We start from the raw sequence: 17,145 nt of genomic DNA on the forward strand, positions 1-17,145 counted from the left end.
TAATGCAGTTAATCCGGCTGCTAGTGCTATTAGATATATATAATGCGTACCTCGTTTAACAGCGAGGGTGCTATTAAATAACCTTGCAAATAGGGATAGTTAATCGTTTATAGATAAGCTATTACGGGCTTAGCAGAGGGACGCCTTTGCTGCTAAACGTATAGACAAGCTTATAAGTAGGCGAAAGACTCGATCTAGTAAGAGTAATTAGTCGATCGACGACAAAGGTTACTTAAGGTTTAAGGGCAGATACTATGTCCCCGCTAAACAATCGATTAGACAAGAACTTCTTAAGCGACACTATAATAGTAAGCTTGCCGGTTACTATAGTATAGAGAGGTCGTACGAGCTACTATCGCGTATATACTACTAGCTAAATAGTAAGCGGGATATAAAGGACTACGTAAATACGTATGCCGTGTGTTAACGAGTTAAAGCACCTAAGCACTTGCTATTTAGCGAGTTGTCTTCACTCCCTGTTCTAAAGAAGCCTTTTGCAGAGCTTATAATAGACTTTATTATAGGTCTTCCCCCTACTAAGCGAAGAGGAAGCAAAGACGTCTTTAACGCTATACTAGTTATTATAGACCGATTCACTAAGGGTGCTCGCTACATTCCTGCTCGCAAGGATTAGACTGCTATTAATATAGCAGAGGCGCTATAGACTAATATCTTCTATACCTATTAGGGAACACCTAAGGGGATAGTCTCTAATAGGGGCTCGACATTTATATCGCACTATTAGAGCGAAATATACCTATAGCTAAGACTGAAGCATCGGCTATTAACAGCCTTCTATCTATAGACTAACGGTCAAACAGAGAGACAGAATGCCACCCTACAGTAGTACCTACGTAGTTATATTAACGAGAATCCTAAGGATTAGGTCAATCTCCTATAGCCTACAGAATTCGTATATAACAACAGTATATACTTATCAACCAAGGTTTCACTATATATAGCTATAATAGGTCAAAACGCCGCGTTGCTATAAGATCTATTTACCTCGCTCGAGGCCGAGCGCAAGGAAAGGGAAGCGCGTTAAGTACTAGAGACACTAGCGGTAATAGAACGTGTCTAGAAGATGCGAGAAATCTATGCTAAGATAGCTAAGAAGTTAACAAAGGCTTAAGAATACTAAAAGGCCTACTACGATAAGCGTTATACACTAATAACCTTTAAACAAGGCGATATAGTTATGCTTAGTACTAAGAACCTCCGCATCCGCAAACACCTATCGCCTAATAGTAAAACAAGGCCCAAGCTCGCACTAAGATACATTAGCCTATTTCGTATCCGAGAACCGAAGGGTAATGGCCAGGCCTACTAGTTATAGCTTCCACCTTATTATACTATCTATAATACCTTCTATATCTCCCTCCTTAAACTATACTACTAGCGCGAAGGCGATAAAGCACCTACTAAATCCGAGGACATACTAGCTAATAGCGAAGAGCTGTAGTCTATAGAACGTATCCTAAAGCATCGGACTAGGCAGGGCAAGAAGGAGTACCTATTAAGATAGTAAGGCTATTTACCTAAATAGGACTTATAGGAGGCTAAAGACTCGTTTGAAGATATAACTAAGTTGTTAAATAAGTATTAGACTAGCGTAAAGAACACAAAGAAGGCTAAGAGCTCATAATGCCTATAATGTTACTACTAAGCCTAGGAACAATGCTACCCCCGGGGTGCTATTAGCTAACTAATTAGAGGCAAGCAATTGTTAGCAACAAAGGACAATAAGACTACACTACTAGGGTAAACGCGCACTAAGTGTTAATAAGCGCGCTATAACGCGTTAACTATTCGCTACTCTTCTAGGAAACTACCTCTCTACTAACGCGCCCTATAGGTCCCCCTCTTGTTCCTTTATTCTATCGAGGCTTTAAGGCCTAGGCAATCTACGAGGACGGCGCGCGCGTAAATGGCGATAGTAATAATAACGACGGCGCGGCCGGCGCGGCTATATTAGTAACAGTGTTGCGGAGTATACTACTATTTAAGAAAGGAAGGACATCGCTATGTTAGTAACGGTGTTGCCGAGTTATTGTTAGTTAAAGAAGGTAAAGTTAGCGCTAAGACGACTAGCGCTGCTATTATTAATATTACTTACTATTATCGCTACGCCTATAGATATAACCTTACCTATACTACAAGCCTAAGGCACCTTTAATTAAAACTTTGATTAAAGCTTTAAGCCTATTAAAGGTTTAATCAAAACCTTAAGGCTAAGTCAAAACTTTAACTAAGTTAAAAGATTAAGCGACTAATAGACTGACTAAGGGCAAAACTATAGAGCTAAGCTAGCCGGGGTCGATCTTGCGGATAATAGGTTACTCCTCGATCTATCTAACCCTTTAAGCGAGGCGAACCTCTACTACTGCACTTATAATAGCCTTTACCTATAGAAACTAGACGAGCTGTGTTTTTTGAAAAGATAAGATAAGATTAACACTTAAAGGCTGCTAAACCTAGCTAATTAGGGCTAGCGAAACTACGAATAATAAGAACAACCCTCGGAACGGACAAACCCTCGGAGCGGACATTTCTAGGTCTTTTAGAGTAGACGTAGAGAACTCGGTACGATATTACTTAGAGCGGAGGTAGGGCTGCAATACCTCGTACGTCTACCTATTATAGTAGGGAAGACGCGCTCGTATTATAATTAGTCGAAGGCCCTTAATTCTTATAGATATATATCACTTTATAGTTTATTATATATAGAGATAGCGTAGTTAGAGTTGTATATTGTATTGTTTAGAGGTAAGGTTTAACATAGTTACATAATTAGGTAGTTAAGTGTTTAATTTAGTGCGGGCTAAGCAGCTTATTAGACTTGCTAAGTTAGCGGCAATAGAGGTCGTAGAACATAGACAGGCTACGAGGGCGCGGCCTTTAGAAGGGAAGCGTATATTAGAGCTAAAGAGGCTATACGTAATTAGCATATAATTAGGCCGAGTAAAGCTAGGGTCTTAGTGCCTTAGGTAGGGCTTAGCGCTTAGCGTTAGGCTAACTCTCCTGCCTTCCTCCCTCTCCTCCTAGATCCTTATCGAATACTACTCGTACCTACTACTACCCTATCTACCTACTAACATACCCTTCTTACAAATAAGGACTAGGCGTTAGAGGATAGTAAGGACGACGGCTATAGTAAAGAAGGCGACGAAGAACGCGACGGCGTAGAAAGTAGTAGTAGTAAAGAACGCGACGGCGTAAAGGGTAGTAGTAGTAGTAAAGAACGTAACGGCGTAGAGAGTAGTAGTAGTAGTAAAGAACGCGACGGCGTAGAGGGTAGTAGTAGTAAAGTCGATAATAGCGCGCTTTCTATAATATCTCGTCGTCGCGAAAAGCATATTAAAGTGTCGGTTATCGAAGATAGCTATACTATTCTATGCGCGCCTAGCAATCTTAGAGCGCTACGTAAGAAATAGCTAGCTATATTAGATAATCTAGATAATAACGAGAGTAAGAAGGGCTTTATAGTGCCGGCGGCAGAGTTTAATATAATATAGCTATTTATAGACAACTTCTAGGTATATATAGCGTATCGAGCTAATAAGCTCGGTCGCTTCTATACGCTATATAAGTATAGATTTAGCTTTAAGGCGCATTAGCAGAGGCAGAAGCACTATAGTAGACATAAGCGGAAGAAGGAGAAGAAGATAGAAGAGGCCGTAGCGTATCTGCTTACGATACGTATTAACGAGAACATAGCGCTCGAGAATAAGGACGATCCGGATAGCAATTGCGTAGTAGTTAGCTATACTATCTTCTATAACAATCGGCAGCTAGTCGACTACTATCCGGGCTGCTGCCTACGAAAAATAGATATATATCGCCTATATAGCGCTCTTTAGAACGCCGTTAGTTAGCAGGTATATACTAGCTAGCGACTATACTAGGTATAGGACCGAATGCGTAGCAAAGACTGCAAAGTCGCGTACGAGACATTCTAAGCCGCCGGCGGCGATTAGATAACGCGCAACGACGTAATTAACTGCGGCCGACAATACCGGAAGGTATTTAAGAATAGTAGACTTAGTAGAAGCTTATTAATATAGTAGCAACAGCAGGTAGAGTATTAGAAGTAGCTCGAAGAAGGTATGTTTATATTGCTAAGTTAGTATTGTTTACTGCTCGAAGTTCGAAATCGGGAGCTTCCGTATAGCCGAGGCACTATTTTAGCTAACTACGGATCTCCGCTTTAGCGGACGAGCCCGCCGGCTTTCCCCGCTCGAATCCCCGACACTTCGAATTCCTAGAATTCTATTGTTTTAATTATACAAACAATACACTAATACTGCTAAATAGAAGGCTTCTTTTATACTAAAGTATACGCTAAAAGACAGATTAACGGCGAGGATACTACTGCACTAGTATTTGTATTAAAACATAGCCTAGGAATTTTGCGTAGTCGTGTTTTAGTATAGATAGACACGACGCATAATTCTAACTATTTAGGCTAGTAGCTCTATACTATTATAGTACGCGACAAACACGGCTCTCTACGACAGGTCGCCTTCTTCCTTGTAAAAACGGACGATAGTAATATTATAGCGGCGGCGCTTAAGCAAATATAGTAATAGACGACCGATCTAGCTATTCTAAACGACCGTAGATAGATACCTGTCTACTTCCTTACCGACGACTCGGCGGTAGAGCGACGCGCTATTGCACTCGCCTTTCCTATAGCGAAGTATATTCTATACTATATATATATTAAACAGACGTTAGACAAGCGATTTAAGAGCGAGAAGTATATAGATACGAAGCGGCACTTATATGCCTTCGTATTCTTAAGAAGAAGCTATAAAGGTGCTCTCGAGTTACTTAATTTAGTAAGAGCGAGTCTTCTACGCGCTAAGCGTAAAGATAGCACCCTTGTACTAGAGAGTAACGACGATAACTATTAATTAGACCTCCGCTATTTGTAGGTCGAGCTTAAAGACAATATAGCGCTTATTTGTAAGCACTATCGTTACGCTATTTCTAGAGCGCCTATAGTCGTCGAACAGATATTAAATACTAACTAGCTCGAAGGCTAGCATTTAGTGCTTAAATACGGCGAGTTTAAGGCTATTATAAAGCGCGATTACATACTTAAAGGCACGGCAATGCGAGTAATTAAGAAGTTAGCTAAATACGACCTTCGAGCCGATAATAATGCCTTTACGGCGCGTACGAAGGTCTATCCGCGGATAACCGATAGTAACGAGATAGTATACTTCTTTCTACGACTTCCGTAGAAGCTTTAGTAGGCAATTAGTGCTAAGATTAACTACGCCGAAGATCCGGAGGTGTATTATAAACAGAAGCCTATATCTAACGACCTAACCTGCGAGTATAAGTTCTATCGTTAAAACGACGTCCTTTATCGCTATATTTAGTCGGCTTATAAAGCAATAGAATACAGGCTAATTAAGACCTATTATTACGACCGCTAGATAGCTATATTTAACGATAGTAGACTCGACTATTATAATAACCTCCGCACGCTAATAGCGCCCTTAAATTGCGACTATACGACCGTACCTACTTACCGGCTTTAATTCCGTAAGCTTTACGATAATATGCGATAACTGCTATATAAGATTAAAGAGCGACTAATAACTAAAGGTAAGCCGCTCGAGAGCCCTCGTCGCGACTGCGTTATTAACAACTTTATTAGTCTCGTCCGTAATATTAGCGGCAAGTTAAGATAACGCGCCTTATCGCTATTAGTAGACGACTATAATAATACTACGACTAGCGCTAAGATTAACCTTACCGCGCGCGCGAATCCTACGCTATCGCAATTGCTAATACCTCTAGAGATACTATCGTCCTTCTACTGTCCGATTATCTACTAAAACATTACTATAAATGCGACCGTCGTAGACGCAATAGTCGGCAAGAGTAAGAACAAGCGGAAGGCGTAGGGTAGTAGCAAGAGGAAGAGTAAGAACGCGAGGCAAGAGCCTAAGATTGCGACCGAGAATGCGATAATATCTTAGCGAACGCCGCTAGCGCTAGTTAACGCGAATGTCTATATAAATTTGTATAGAAACGCGACTTAAATCGCGCCTAGTATTCTATATAGTATTGCGCTGCCCTCTAACTAATAGTAGTAGCAGTGCTAGCTCGTACCTCTGCCTATAGGCTTGTTCTACGATAACTACGGTATTATATACTATTAGGGTATCGATAGACGCGCCTACTATATAGATCTATTAAGTCTATAGTCTATAATTAATACTTCTATACGTATTTCTACTACAATATAAACAATACCTCGGATTTAGCTATACCGCTGTTTTGCTAACAAACTTTAGCTTTATTTTTAGTAATACTATTAGTATCTATCGGTAGAGCGTGCAAGGTAGTTAAAACAGTAGAAACCTTACTAAATTAGCTATTAACGCGCTCTTGCTATCGACATTTAGTATGCTAGCGGAAATCGCACTACTACTACTACTACTACTACCCTTACTACTACTAGCGTCGACCCGGCAATAGCAACGCGCAGCGACGACGAGATTACGTTTTCTATAGTTACGCACACTACGGAGCGGACGACCAGGTCTTACCGACTCCGCCGCGGTAGGAACTTGCCGGCGTGGCGTACTGCTAGCGCTTTAGGTATTATACTGTTTGCCCTTTCTGACCGTCTCTGTGCCGTCCAACTGACCGTCCCTTCCCATCTTGCTTGACGTGTCTGCTCAGCGGGATCGTCTGGTCTCGCCTCGCCTCGCCTCGCCTCCCCACGCCTCTTGGCCTCCCCTTCTTCCCTCCGTGTGGAGTTGCGCTGCTCGCCCCGCCGATGCTTTCGTGCCTGCGCCTGCTCTCCAGCAACGCCAGAACGTCAGCGGTCAGCTTGCGTGCGTGTGGCGGGCATCCTTGACCTCCTGCACTGGTCCGCAACGTTGCCTGTTTCAAGCGTGCCTTATCAATCGTCAGCGCTTGTCGCCGCGCCGCCCTGCACCTACTCCCATCTCCTCTGCACCTTCCCGAATGCTCTGCACTGGCTCTGCACGCGGCATCTTGACGACGAGACGACGACACGAAACGACACACGACCAGGTACCGTTGCGGAGTACTTCCCTTCGAGTCTTTCCTTAAGGCCACTTGGTCGAGTATCTACAACGTTGCTTATATCCGGGCCGTTTACCGTTACCCTCCCAGCCTCACCCATCCCCGCCCATTCCCCACCACCACAACGACGTTTATACCGCGGCGGAAAGTGCGGTCGGAGGACATACCAGCGCTGAGCGCAGGAACGACCGGGCGACGACCGGGCGACGCAAGTGCGAAAGAGCCGCCCGAGAGATTGTGTGCGCGCGTCGCACAACTCGAGCGGTAAGCTGGTGACGGCCTTGGATCACCACCGTCGCATAACCAATGGCCACATTCTCCGCCGTCAATACCGGTCTGTCTGCTCCTGAAGGCAGTCAGGCTGTGCGAGCAACCACCCCATCGACCCCCAAACCCGATACAAGCATATCCGAACCACCCCAAGACATCCATAATGATGAATCATCACCCAACACTCCCACCAGGCACAGCTTTGCAGGTGTGCCGGGACAACGACCCTTACCACACCATCCTCCCACTGCACCAGGCCTTCCGAGCACGCCGCCGCCATCCAGCGAGGTGAAGCGCGATGGCTCAAATCGATCGAAGAAGTCGTCGCAAGGCGAGTCGGAGGATGTCGAAATGGGGGAGGCCGGGCAAGACGACGAACAAGACGCAGAGGACGATGGCGACTCGGATAACGAGAGTGTCAAGAGCGAGTCGCAACGATCGGGAAAGAAGAAGAAGAAGGGCCAACGTTTCTTCTGCACCGAGTTCCCGCCGTGTCAACTCAGCTTTACCCGGAGTGAGCACCTGGCTAGACATATTCGGTGAGTCGAACTGAGGTGAGGGACACGCAAGGATGTGCTGACGAATTGCAGGAAACACACTGGCGAACGACCATTTCAATGTCACTGCTCACGACGCTTCTCACGTCTAGACAATCTTCGTCAGCATGCGCAAACAGTGCATGTCAACGAAGAGATCCCGGCCGAGTCGCTGGCGGCTACGAGCACGAGATTCCAGAGACAAATCCGCACCGACCGAGTACGGCCTCCCAACAACCGCTCTCGCGCATCGACTCTCGGCAGTAATGGCGGCGGTACTCATTCTCGAGGCCATAGCCGCAACCTCTCCACTTCCAGCATTGGCTCGACGACGAGCATCGGCGTGCCTGATGACGCACGCAGACGACCGCCCGCACTTGCCATGGCGAACGACCCTGCTGCTCGCGCACGACTGTCTTTGGAAACATATGGCGGCAGCCCTCAGCAGCAGTATATGTACTGCAACTCGTCGCCGACCAGATATAGTACACCCACATCGACTGCATACTCCACTGGCGGACAGAGCCCCCGCTTCCAGTCCGGTATGGTCTCGCCGGTCCCAACAATATCAAGGTCGTCATTCTACAATGGCTCGAGAGCACCGGGACGTAGATTGTCCGTGCCATCTGGTGCGAATCCATTCCAACAGCAGCCCTCCACCTATCCTCAACCGTATTTCACCCCGCTGCCTTCCGGACAATCAGCGACTTTCTCGCAAAGTAGCAGCACATACGGCAGTCCGACCAGCTCGGTCTACTCTCATGGTCGGCGAGAGTCGGAGAGCGAGATGGAGATTCGTAGGCGCACTTGGCATCCGACCACGAGTTCGCAATATCAGCAGCGACCAGCCACGAGCGGGTTGACGTATCATCAAACTCCTGACGAGCCAAGACCTGCGTTCACCCAACAGCAGGCGGCCAGTCAGATGACACGACTACCAGGGATCGAAAGCTTCGATCATGCTCCGCCACCAAGCACACGACAGCCGGATGCTATGGTGATCGATTCGTCGCCAAGACCCACGAGCTCTGGAAGAGAATTGCAGCAGGGTCTGACCAGGCTTGACATTACTGCCGCCAATGCACCAGTCGAAGGACAGTGGCAGGTACAGCAGGTGCCGCCGCCTCAACAGACGGCCTACTACCATCCTCAGGCACCTCCGCATCAATGTGTTCAACCAAAGCACATGTCAATGCCAGAAGGCCCGGTCACTCCTCGAAAGCATAAGCGCAATGCCTGGTACGGTGGACCCATCACACCTCATCAAGGTGGTGTACCTGGAGGTGTGTACATGCCTCACCGCCCTTCACCTGAAGATTCGGGCAGCAGCGACGGCGTCCCAACACCCTCGACATCGCAAGCGACCGAGTACAACCCTGTTATCGTCAATCCTGGCGTGCCTGCCGAACACCAATACCCGCCGGGAACTGCTATCACTTCGGATGAGCAGAAGGTATACTACAACTCCAATCAGAGCAGCCACGTGCAGCATAAGGAGGATCGTATGAGGACTGATTCAGGCTATCAGACCTATGTACAAACGTCGCCACAGCAGCAAGCTCAGCCGCCTCAGACCTACGCGCTTCAGAGCGGTCACGATCCACGCTTCACTCAAAGCGGCTACAGTCAGCCGCCCAACAACGATATGGCGAAGCTCGAGGCCCTCGTCGCCGTCGCTACCTCTGAAGGCAGTCGAGCGGAACATCGATCGTAGAGTGATCTTGCGAGTTGTCGCGCTCCACATAACCGACCTCGCATCCCACATCCCAACTCTAAACTGCATTCCCACCACCACCTCTTCATTTCCCTATGTAACGAAACGAGCACACTCACGAAGTAACGAACATCCATCTCCTTTGGAACACGAAGAAACGCACCGCACACGAACACGTTAACTTTGGTTTTGGGGGGGACTCAATTTTGCATTATGGTGCGGAGGCTCTTTCTTCTTCTAATTTGCCTCTTTTTTTTCTGAAACGTTTCATGAGAGATACCCAACGGACGGACGGATTTGACGGATGGACGGATGGAATGGAACGAAAGGATGATGTATGCACCATGATTTGCGAGGAAAACGCACATTTTTTTTGTTTAGCGCTTTGCTTTGGATTTGCGTTTTTTTTTTGAATGTAATTGGGAGGAGATGATTTAATTTTTTCTGATGAGATGATACCTTGATTCGTTCGACGTCCTGGTTGAAGGTGCTGGGTGGTTTGGTGTATGCTGGGCTGTCACTGGTTCTTATGATTTGGCATTTGCCTGTCCGATGATGAAGGGAGGGATCGGAGGAATCTTGAAGATTTTGTGGATGCGATGTGATGTGATTGAATTGAGCTTTGGCATGCATTACCGTCGTACCTATTCTCCTCTACCTTACGCATCATAACTTTGCTCCTCTCCTCTCCTCTCCTCTCCTCTCCAAGTTCAGTCTCATCACTCCTCCTCCTCCACCTCCGGAAACCTCACCGTCTCCCCAAACTCCCTCAAACCCCCCCCACCCTCAAACTCCCAACCCCTCATCCACTAGCCGCAATCCCACAACCCATATCCTGTGCCTGAAGATAGAAGTGCTCAACACATGTCAACTCCTCCGCAAGAAAGCCCAAAAGCTTCCGCCACCTCTCCTCCCTCTCGTGCACGAAATCGACGTAAGTGCTTCGGTGTTTTGCAGTGGTGGTGAGGGGAGGATCGTCGTTTGCAGACCCGGGCTTTTGTGTATTCGATGATGAGGTTTGATGCGGAGTCGAAGGGGCGTAGTGGTCGGGGTGGGTTGAATGTGAGGGTGAGATGTTGCGGTGCTCATGGCTTTTCACATGCGTGATTGGTGCGGAAATGGGTTAATTGCAAGGGTTTTGAGGGAGGGGAGGCAGACCGCGAAGAGAGTTCTAAGGTGCCATGGTGGAATTCTCTGAGTTCGCATTGCGTGAGATGGGGTTCGCGGAGGTGGAGAGTTGTGCGTGGGTACTCTGATCTTGCGATGGCTTGTGTAAGATTAGTCAGTCGGGTTGAGGCTGGGTGGTCGGTGTAGCTGGCCTTGAAGAGCAGGTCGTGGTAATCGACTATGGAGGTTTCGATGCACTGCTCGATGTGGCGGTATCCGAAAGATGGGCGACCTTGGAATTCGTCCGCACTCCATTGCGATTTCTGTCTGGATGGAAGTTGCGCTCATCGGCGTGTCCCAGGCTGAGATATGACGTGATGCCGGCTCGCTTGAGGTTTTGTCAGGCTTGCGACAGAAGACTCACGTCTTCGCCGTCTCGTAGTGATGCGCGAAGCGAGTTTAAATAAAGTCCATCAAAGCTGCGCCACACTCACATGCAGACTCGAGCTCACATGCAGATTCGACCTCACATGCAGACTCGGACTCACAAGCTTGAGCACGAACGCACATGAAGTCAATGCAGTCACAAGTCATAGAACTTCCAGCTAGGCTTCTGACGCACTTCAAGCTTTCCGCCCTTCAGAAGCGCTCGCAACAGCTCAATTGGCATATTGTTCTCTTTCATGACACGATCATGAAACTGCTTTTCCGTCATCTCGCCGGCGTCTACAATCTCTTTCCTCAAAGCATAGAGCTGCAGCGCTCCAAGCATATAGCCAGCTTGGTACAACGCACCGTATTCTCCGTTGAACGACCGCCTGACTTCCCCTTCGGCCGTCGCTCGCTCGTGGCCCACTTTCTCAACCAGGTAGTCAATGCACTGCTGAGGCGTCCACTTGCCCAGGTGAAAATTCAAGGAGAAAACGATGCGCGCACAGCGATGCATGTGCCAGAACAGCATGCCGAGACGGTTTTCGGGAGTCCCTGGAAAGCCGCGATCCCAGAGAATCAGCTCCCAGTAAAACGACCATCCTTCGATCCAGAAAGGTGTTTGGAACATATTTCGATGTTGTTTACTGCGGGCCATGTAGTGGTATTGAAGATGGTGTCCCGGGAGTAGCTCGTGAAACACCGTAGATCTCGAGAACGGCCTGTTGTTCCCTCGCATCACCATGAGCTTGTCCTCGTGCGACATGGTATCTGTTGGATAGGACACAATGATCGATGTGCCGCCTAGGAAGAATGGATTGACTTTCTGTCGTTCGGGACTCATCATGAAAGTTCTCCAACACTCCTTGGCAATTTCTGGCAGAGTGACCATGTCGTACTTTTCCACATAATCCACAGCTTCTTGGGCCAATTCGTGAACCATGTTCGTCTGTTGACCCGGCTCAACGTACATGTTCTTGACCTTCTCCTGGGCCTTGCGCCAGTCATCGCCAAATCCCATTTCTTGTGAAGCTTTGATAGCTTCTTTCTCGCACCACTTATACTGCTTCTCGCCAATTGCTATAATTTCTTCCGGGGAATATGCGATGAACTCTGTCAACAACTCTGCGTCGATACCCTCCTTGCTGATCGGCTGTCCGACGATAGCGTCGTCGTCGCCAGGCTTGATGCCAACCAGGTACTGTCGTATGACAGCAACGAAGGAGACTAGCTTTTGGGAAAAGTCGTGCCAAGGCTTTGAAGTCCACCACGTGAACAGAGGGTCGTAGCCAGAGTAGAATTCGTACCACTCTGTGAGGCGTTTGCCCAGATCTTCTAGTTGCAGCGCAGCACGATATGCGCCAAAGCGGTTATCTTCCATCTTGAACTTGCCTTTCTGAATCTCCGTGGAGAGAGCATCGACAGCTTTGATAGCGTCTGATAGTACCTGACCAGCGTATTTGCCTTCCGTGGGTACGACCTTTTGCCTGCGTTCGCACAAATCAACCAATCCTGGCACCCAGTCTCCGAGCAATGGTTTCAAATCGCTCAGCTGAGTCCATTCTGTCCTGAGAGTGCGCAGCTTATTGAAAATCCAAGCATGAATGAGTAGGAAATCCACCTTGGCATCTTGAGTCAAGTCGTCGAATGGAGCGAAATGAGTGAACAAGGCAGTCGCGTGCTGGGACACGTATTCGCCAAGACGCTGGACTCTCGTGGCGGAAAGGTTGACGTTGTAGAATTTTTCGAGCTGGTGGACATCTGCTGCTATCTCAATGATGAAGTCTCGGAGTTCTTGTGCTTTTGTGATTTTGTCAGCTTCTGAGATGTTGGTCTCTTGGGAAGGCCTCGTTTCTTGTGTGGCAAGCGTGGTCCATGGCTGCCGATTGCCAACAGTAAATGGCTTGCTAGAGACCATGGTAGAAGCGTGGAAGTCTTGGAGAGCAGAGAATGCGGAGCGTTGTTTGTCAATGCCATACATGTAAGCGAGTGAGGTGGTACGGAGGATCCATTCATGTCACCTTCCCGCATACGGGCTGCAGGGTATGCTTGCAAGATGTGACCCCCACGTTGGGATGATGAGAATCATGTGATACATCGATAGGCGAGTTTGCACAGCAAGCATTGTCTACAGTACGGAGGTACAAAGCCAAGACATGGATACAACACAGGACCCTCGACGCAAAATATACGGAAGCTACTCCTAGACCATGGACCAGGAGTAGCTAGCACCTTACACCGGCCCAGTCGCCGTGCCAAAGGACGCTGAGGGCCTTCAAGTTCCAGGAGATGGTGAATCAAATCGTGTATCTGAAGGCCTGGAGTCTGGATTGTGGTCGGAGAAGCAGGCAGGTCATTCGGCGGCAGTAGCACCGAAGAGAAGAAAGTGGCTCTGGATCGTGCTCGCAGTCGTAGATCTATTGATCGCTCTTGCAGTTGGCCTCGGAGCAGGCTTGCAGGAAAGAAGACTGGGAATGAAAAGCAGGCTGGAGTAGGTAGGCAGCGCAGCCTGAACACTTCTGAAGGATCGCATAGCAGGTGTGCCATTCACCAGTGCGCCGGAAGAGGGCGCCTCCTTGATTACTACGCACAATGATGGCGTGAGTGCTTCGTGACCGCAGGTTATGGAGATCGAGCACTAGTTGCAGAACGATAATGCGATGAGTTCTATTGCGGTATTCAGAAGTGCACGCCATGCGCGGAGACCTCGTGACTTTCGCGTACCCTTAGTTTTTCCGTAGACCTACACTCTCCATATAAAATAGGAGGCAGTCTAGGGACGGAACGAAAGCCTTTCTTACTACTGCCCACTTAGGTCCTCTAGTAACAGTTAGGGTTAAGAAGGAGGCTAATACGGAAGCCGTCGCTATACTTAGAGCTTCTAAACGACCGTAGAAGCTTTCCTCGAAGAAGAAGGAGGCCCTTCTCGCTTAGCAATCGACTAACCGAGCTACTAATAATACTAATAAGAGGCGCCGCCGAGAGCCGACTATTAAGCTAAGTAAAGGCTCTAATACTAACGACGAGTTGCTAGTAGATACTATAAGAAGGGTATATTAGTAGGTAGATAGGGTAGTAGTAGGTATAGGTAGTATTCGATAAGGAGCTAGGAGGAGAGGGAGGAAGGCAGGCAAGTTAGCCTATTGCTAAGCGCTAAGCCCTGCCTAAGGTATTAAGACCCTAGCTTTACTCGAGCCCGGTTATATACTAATTACGTATAACCTCTTTAGTCCTAATATACGCTTCCCTTCTAAAGGCCGCGCCCTCGTAGCCGGTCTTTGTTCTAGTCTCAACCTCTATTACTGCTAACTTAGCAGGTCTAATAGGCTACTTAGTCCGCGCTGAATTAAATATACAACTACCGATTATATAACTATATTAAACCTTACTTTCTAATACAATATCTAACTCTAACTACGCTATCCTTGTATACAATAAAGTAATATATAACTATAAGAATTGAGGACTATCGACTAATTATAATACGAGCGTACCTTCCCTACTATAATAGGTAGGTATATAGGGTATTGTAGCACTGCCCCTATTTTGCGTAATGTCGTACCGAGTTCTTTACGTCTACTCTAAAAGACCTAGCTATATCCGCTTCCGAGGGTTGTCCGCTTCTAAGGGTTTGTTCTTATTATTACGAGGGCTATTATTATTCGTAGTTTCGCTAGCCCTAATTAGTTAGGTTTAGTAGCCTTTAATTGTTAATCTTATCTTATCTTTTTAGAAAAAACACAGCTCGTCTAGTTTCTATAGGTAAAGGCTATTATAAGTGTAGTAGTAGAGGTTCGCCTCGCTTAAAGGGTTAGACAGATCGAGGAGTAACCTATTGTCCGCAAGATCGACCCCGGCTAGCTTAGCTCTATAGTTTTGCCCTTAGTTAGTTTATTAGTCGCTTAATCTTTTAGGCGGCTTAAAGTTTTAACTTAGCCTTAAAGTTTTGATTAAAGTTTTAATTAAGGTGCCTTAGGCTCGTAGTGCAGGTAAGGTTGTATCTATAGGCGCGGTAATAATAGCAAGTAATGTCGACAATAGCGGCGCTAGTCGGCTTAGCGCTAACTTTACCTTACTTTCGATTTCCTTCTTCGACTAATAACAACTCGGCAACACTATTACTAATATAGCGGTGTCCTTCCTTTCTTAAACAGCAATACACTCCGCAATACCGTTACTAATATAGCCGCGCTAGCTGTCTTCTAACACACCGTTATTCGCACGCGCGCGCGCGTATTCTCGTCGATTACTTAGGCCTCGAGGCCTCGGTAGAATAAAGGAATAAGAGGTAGAGTCTTTAAAAGAGTAGTAACTAATTAACGCGTCGTAGCGCGCTTATTAACACTCGGTACGCGTTCACTATAGTAGTATAGTCTTATTGTCTCTTATTGCTAACAATTGCTTGCCTCTAATTAGTTAGCTAATAGCACCCCGGGGGTAGCATTAATCCTAGGCCTTAATAGTAACATTATAAGCTTTTAGCCTTCTTCTTGTTCTTTACGCTAGTCTAATACTTATCTAACAACTCGGTTATATCCTTAAAGGAACCTTTAGCTTCCTATAAGTCCTATTTAGGTAAATAGCCTTGCTATCTTAATAGGTACTCCTTCTTGCCTTTCCTAGTCCGGTGCTATAGGATACGTTCTATAGACTATAGCTCTTCCCTATCCGCTAGTATGTCTTCGTGTTTAGTAGGTGCTTTATCCCCCTCGTGTAGGTAATATAGCTTAAGGAGGGATATATAGAAGGTATTATAGATAGTATAATAGGGAGGAAGCTATAACTAATAGGCCTATACGGAGGAGCCCTTAACTTCTCGAATGCGGAATAGGCTAATGTATCTTAGTGCGAGCTTAGGCCTTGTTTTGCCGTTAGGTAATAGGTGCTTGCGGATGCGGAGGTTCTTAGTGCTTAGCATAACTATATCGCCTTGTTTAAAGGTTATCGGCGTATAGTGCTTATCGTAGTAGGTCTTTTAGTACTTTTAAGCCTTTATTAACTTCTCGGCTATCTTAGTATAGATTTCTCGCATCTTCTAAACCCTCTTAATAGCCGCTAGTGTTTCGGGTATTTAACGCGCTTCCCTTTCCTTACGCTCGGCCTCGAGCGAGGTAAATAGGTCTTATAGTAAGGCAGCGTTCTAGCCTATTATAGCAAAATAAGGGGAGACCTTAGTAGATAAGTAGACACCGTTATTGTATACGAATTTAGCTAGTTGTAGGAGGTTGACCTAGTCCTCGGGGTTCTTATTAATATAACTGCGTAGGTACTGCTATAAGGTAGCATTCTGCCTCTCTATTTAACCGTTAGTCTATAGATAGAAGGCTGTTAATAGCCGATGCTTTAGTCTTAGCTACAAGCAAATCTCGCTCTAATAGTAAGATATTAGTATCGATCTACGATCGGATACAATCCCCTTAGGGGTTCCCTAATAGATGCAGAAGATATTAGTCTATAGCGCCTCTACTATATTAATAGCAGTCTAATCCTTGCGCGCCGGGATATATCGAGCGCCTTTAGTAAATCGATCTACTATAATAAGGATAGCATTATATACATCCTTGCTGCCCCTACGCTTAGTAGGCGGAAGGCCTATAATAAAGTCTATTATAAGCTTAGCAAATAGCTTCCTAGGAACAGGAAGTAAAGACAACTCGCTAAATAGTAAGTGCTTTAGTGCTTTAACTCGCTAGTATACTATATAGGTCTGTATATACTCCTTTATATACCGCTTACTATTTAGCTAGTAGTATATACGCGATAGTAACTCGTGCGACCTCTCTATGCTATAGTAACTAGCGAGTTTACTATTATAGTGCCTCTTTAAAAGCTCTTATCTAATCGATTGTTTAGCGGGGATATAGTATCTGCCCTTAAACTTTAAGTAATCTTTATCGTCGATCGACTAATTGTTATTACTCTTGCTAGATCGAGTCGCCCGTCTACTTACAAGCTTATTAATGCGCTCGATAGCAAAGGCGTCCCTCTGCTAAGTACGTAACAGCTTATCTATAA

General features: G+C 46.4%; 3 protein-coding genes across 3 annotated transcripts; 1 reads left to right on the plus strand and 2 right to left on the minus strand.

The window, feature by feature from the left end:
- Positions 1-2: 2 nt before the first annotated feature.
- On the plus strand, positions 3-12,998 carry MYCFIDRAFT_208321 (uncharacterized protein; the record flags this gene model as incomplete). Its single annotated transcript, XM_007930349.1, has 12 exons — positions 3-7; positions 6,509-6,523; positions 6,552-6,598; positions 6,622-6,671; positions 6,706-6,904; positions 6,940-7,126; positions 7,165-7,311; positions 7,337-7,398; positions 7,427-7,858; positions 7,889-7,898; positions 7,935-9,571; positions 9,597-12,998. 12 exons carry the CDS (start codon positions 3-5, stop codon positions 9,773-9,775), a joined length of 2,970 nt encoding a protein of 989 aa, XP_007928540.1. The 3' UTR covers positions 9,776-12,998.
- On the minus strand, positions 8,720-13,048 carry MYCFIDRAFT_58864 (uncharacterized protein; the record flags this gene model as incomplete). Its single annotated transcript, XM_007929838.1, has 1 exon — positions 8,720-13,048. The coding sequence occupies one exon, from the start codon at positions 13,046-13,048 to the stop codon at positions 11,285-11,287; it is 1,764 nt and encodes a 587-aa protein (XP_007928029.1). The 3' UTR covers positions 8,720-11,284.
- Positions 13,049-13,142: 94 nt separating this feature from the next.
- Positions 13,143-13,886, minus strand: MYCFIDRAFT_176608 (uncharacterized protein; the record flags this gene model as incomplete). Its single annotated transcript, XM_007930350.1, has 6 exons — positions 13,143-13,166; positions 13,194-13,305; positions 13,340-13,649; positions 13,682-13,768; positions 13,822-13,836; positions 13,880-13,886. 6 exons carry the CDS (start codon positions 13,884-13,886, stop codon positions 13,143-13,145), a joined length of 555 nt encoding a protein of 184 aa, XP_007928541.1.
- Between the last annotated feature and the right edge of the window lie 3,259 nt (positions 13,887-17,145).

Source organism: Pseudocercospora fijiensis (genome assembly GCF_000340215.1).
Source record: "Pseudocercospora fijiensis CIRAD86 unplaced genomic scaffold MYCFIscaffold_6, whole genome shotgun sequence".
In the NCBI taxonomy this organism is placed as follows: Eukaryota; Fungi; Ascomycota; class Dothideomycetes; order Mycosphaerellales; family Mycosphaerellaceae; genus Pseudocercospora; species Pseudocercospora fijiensis.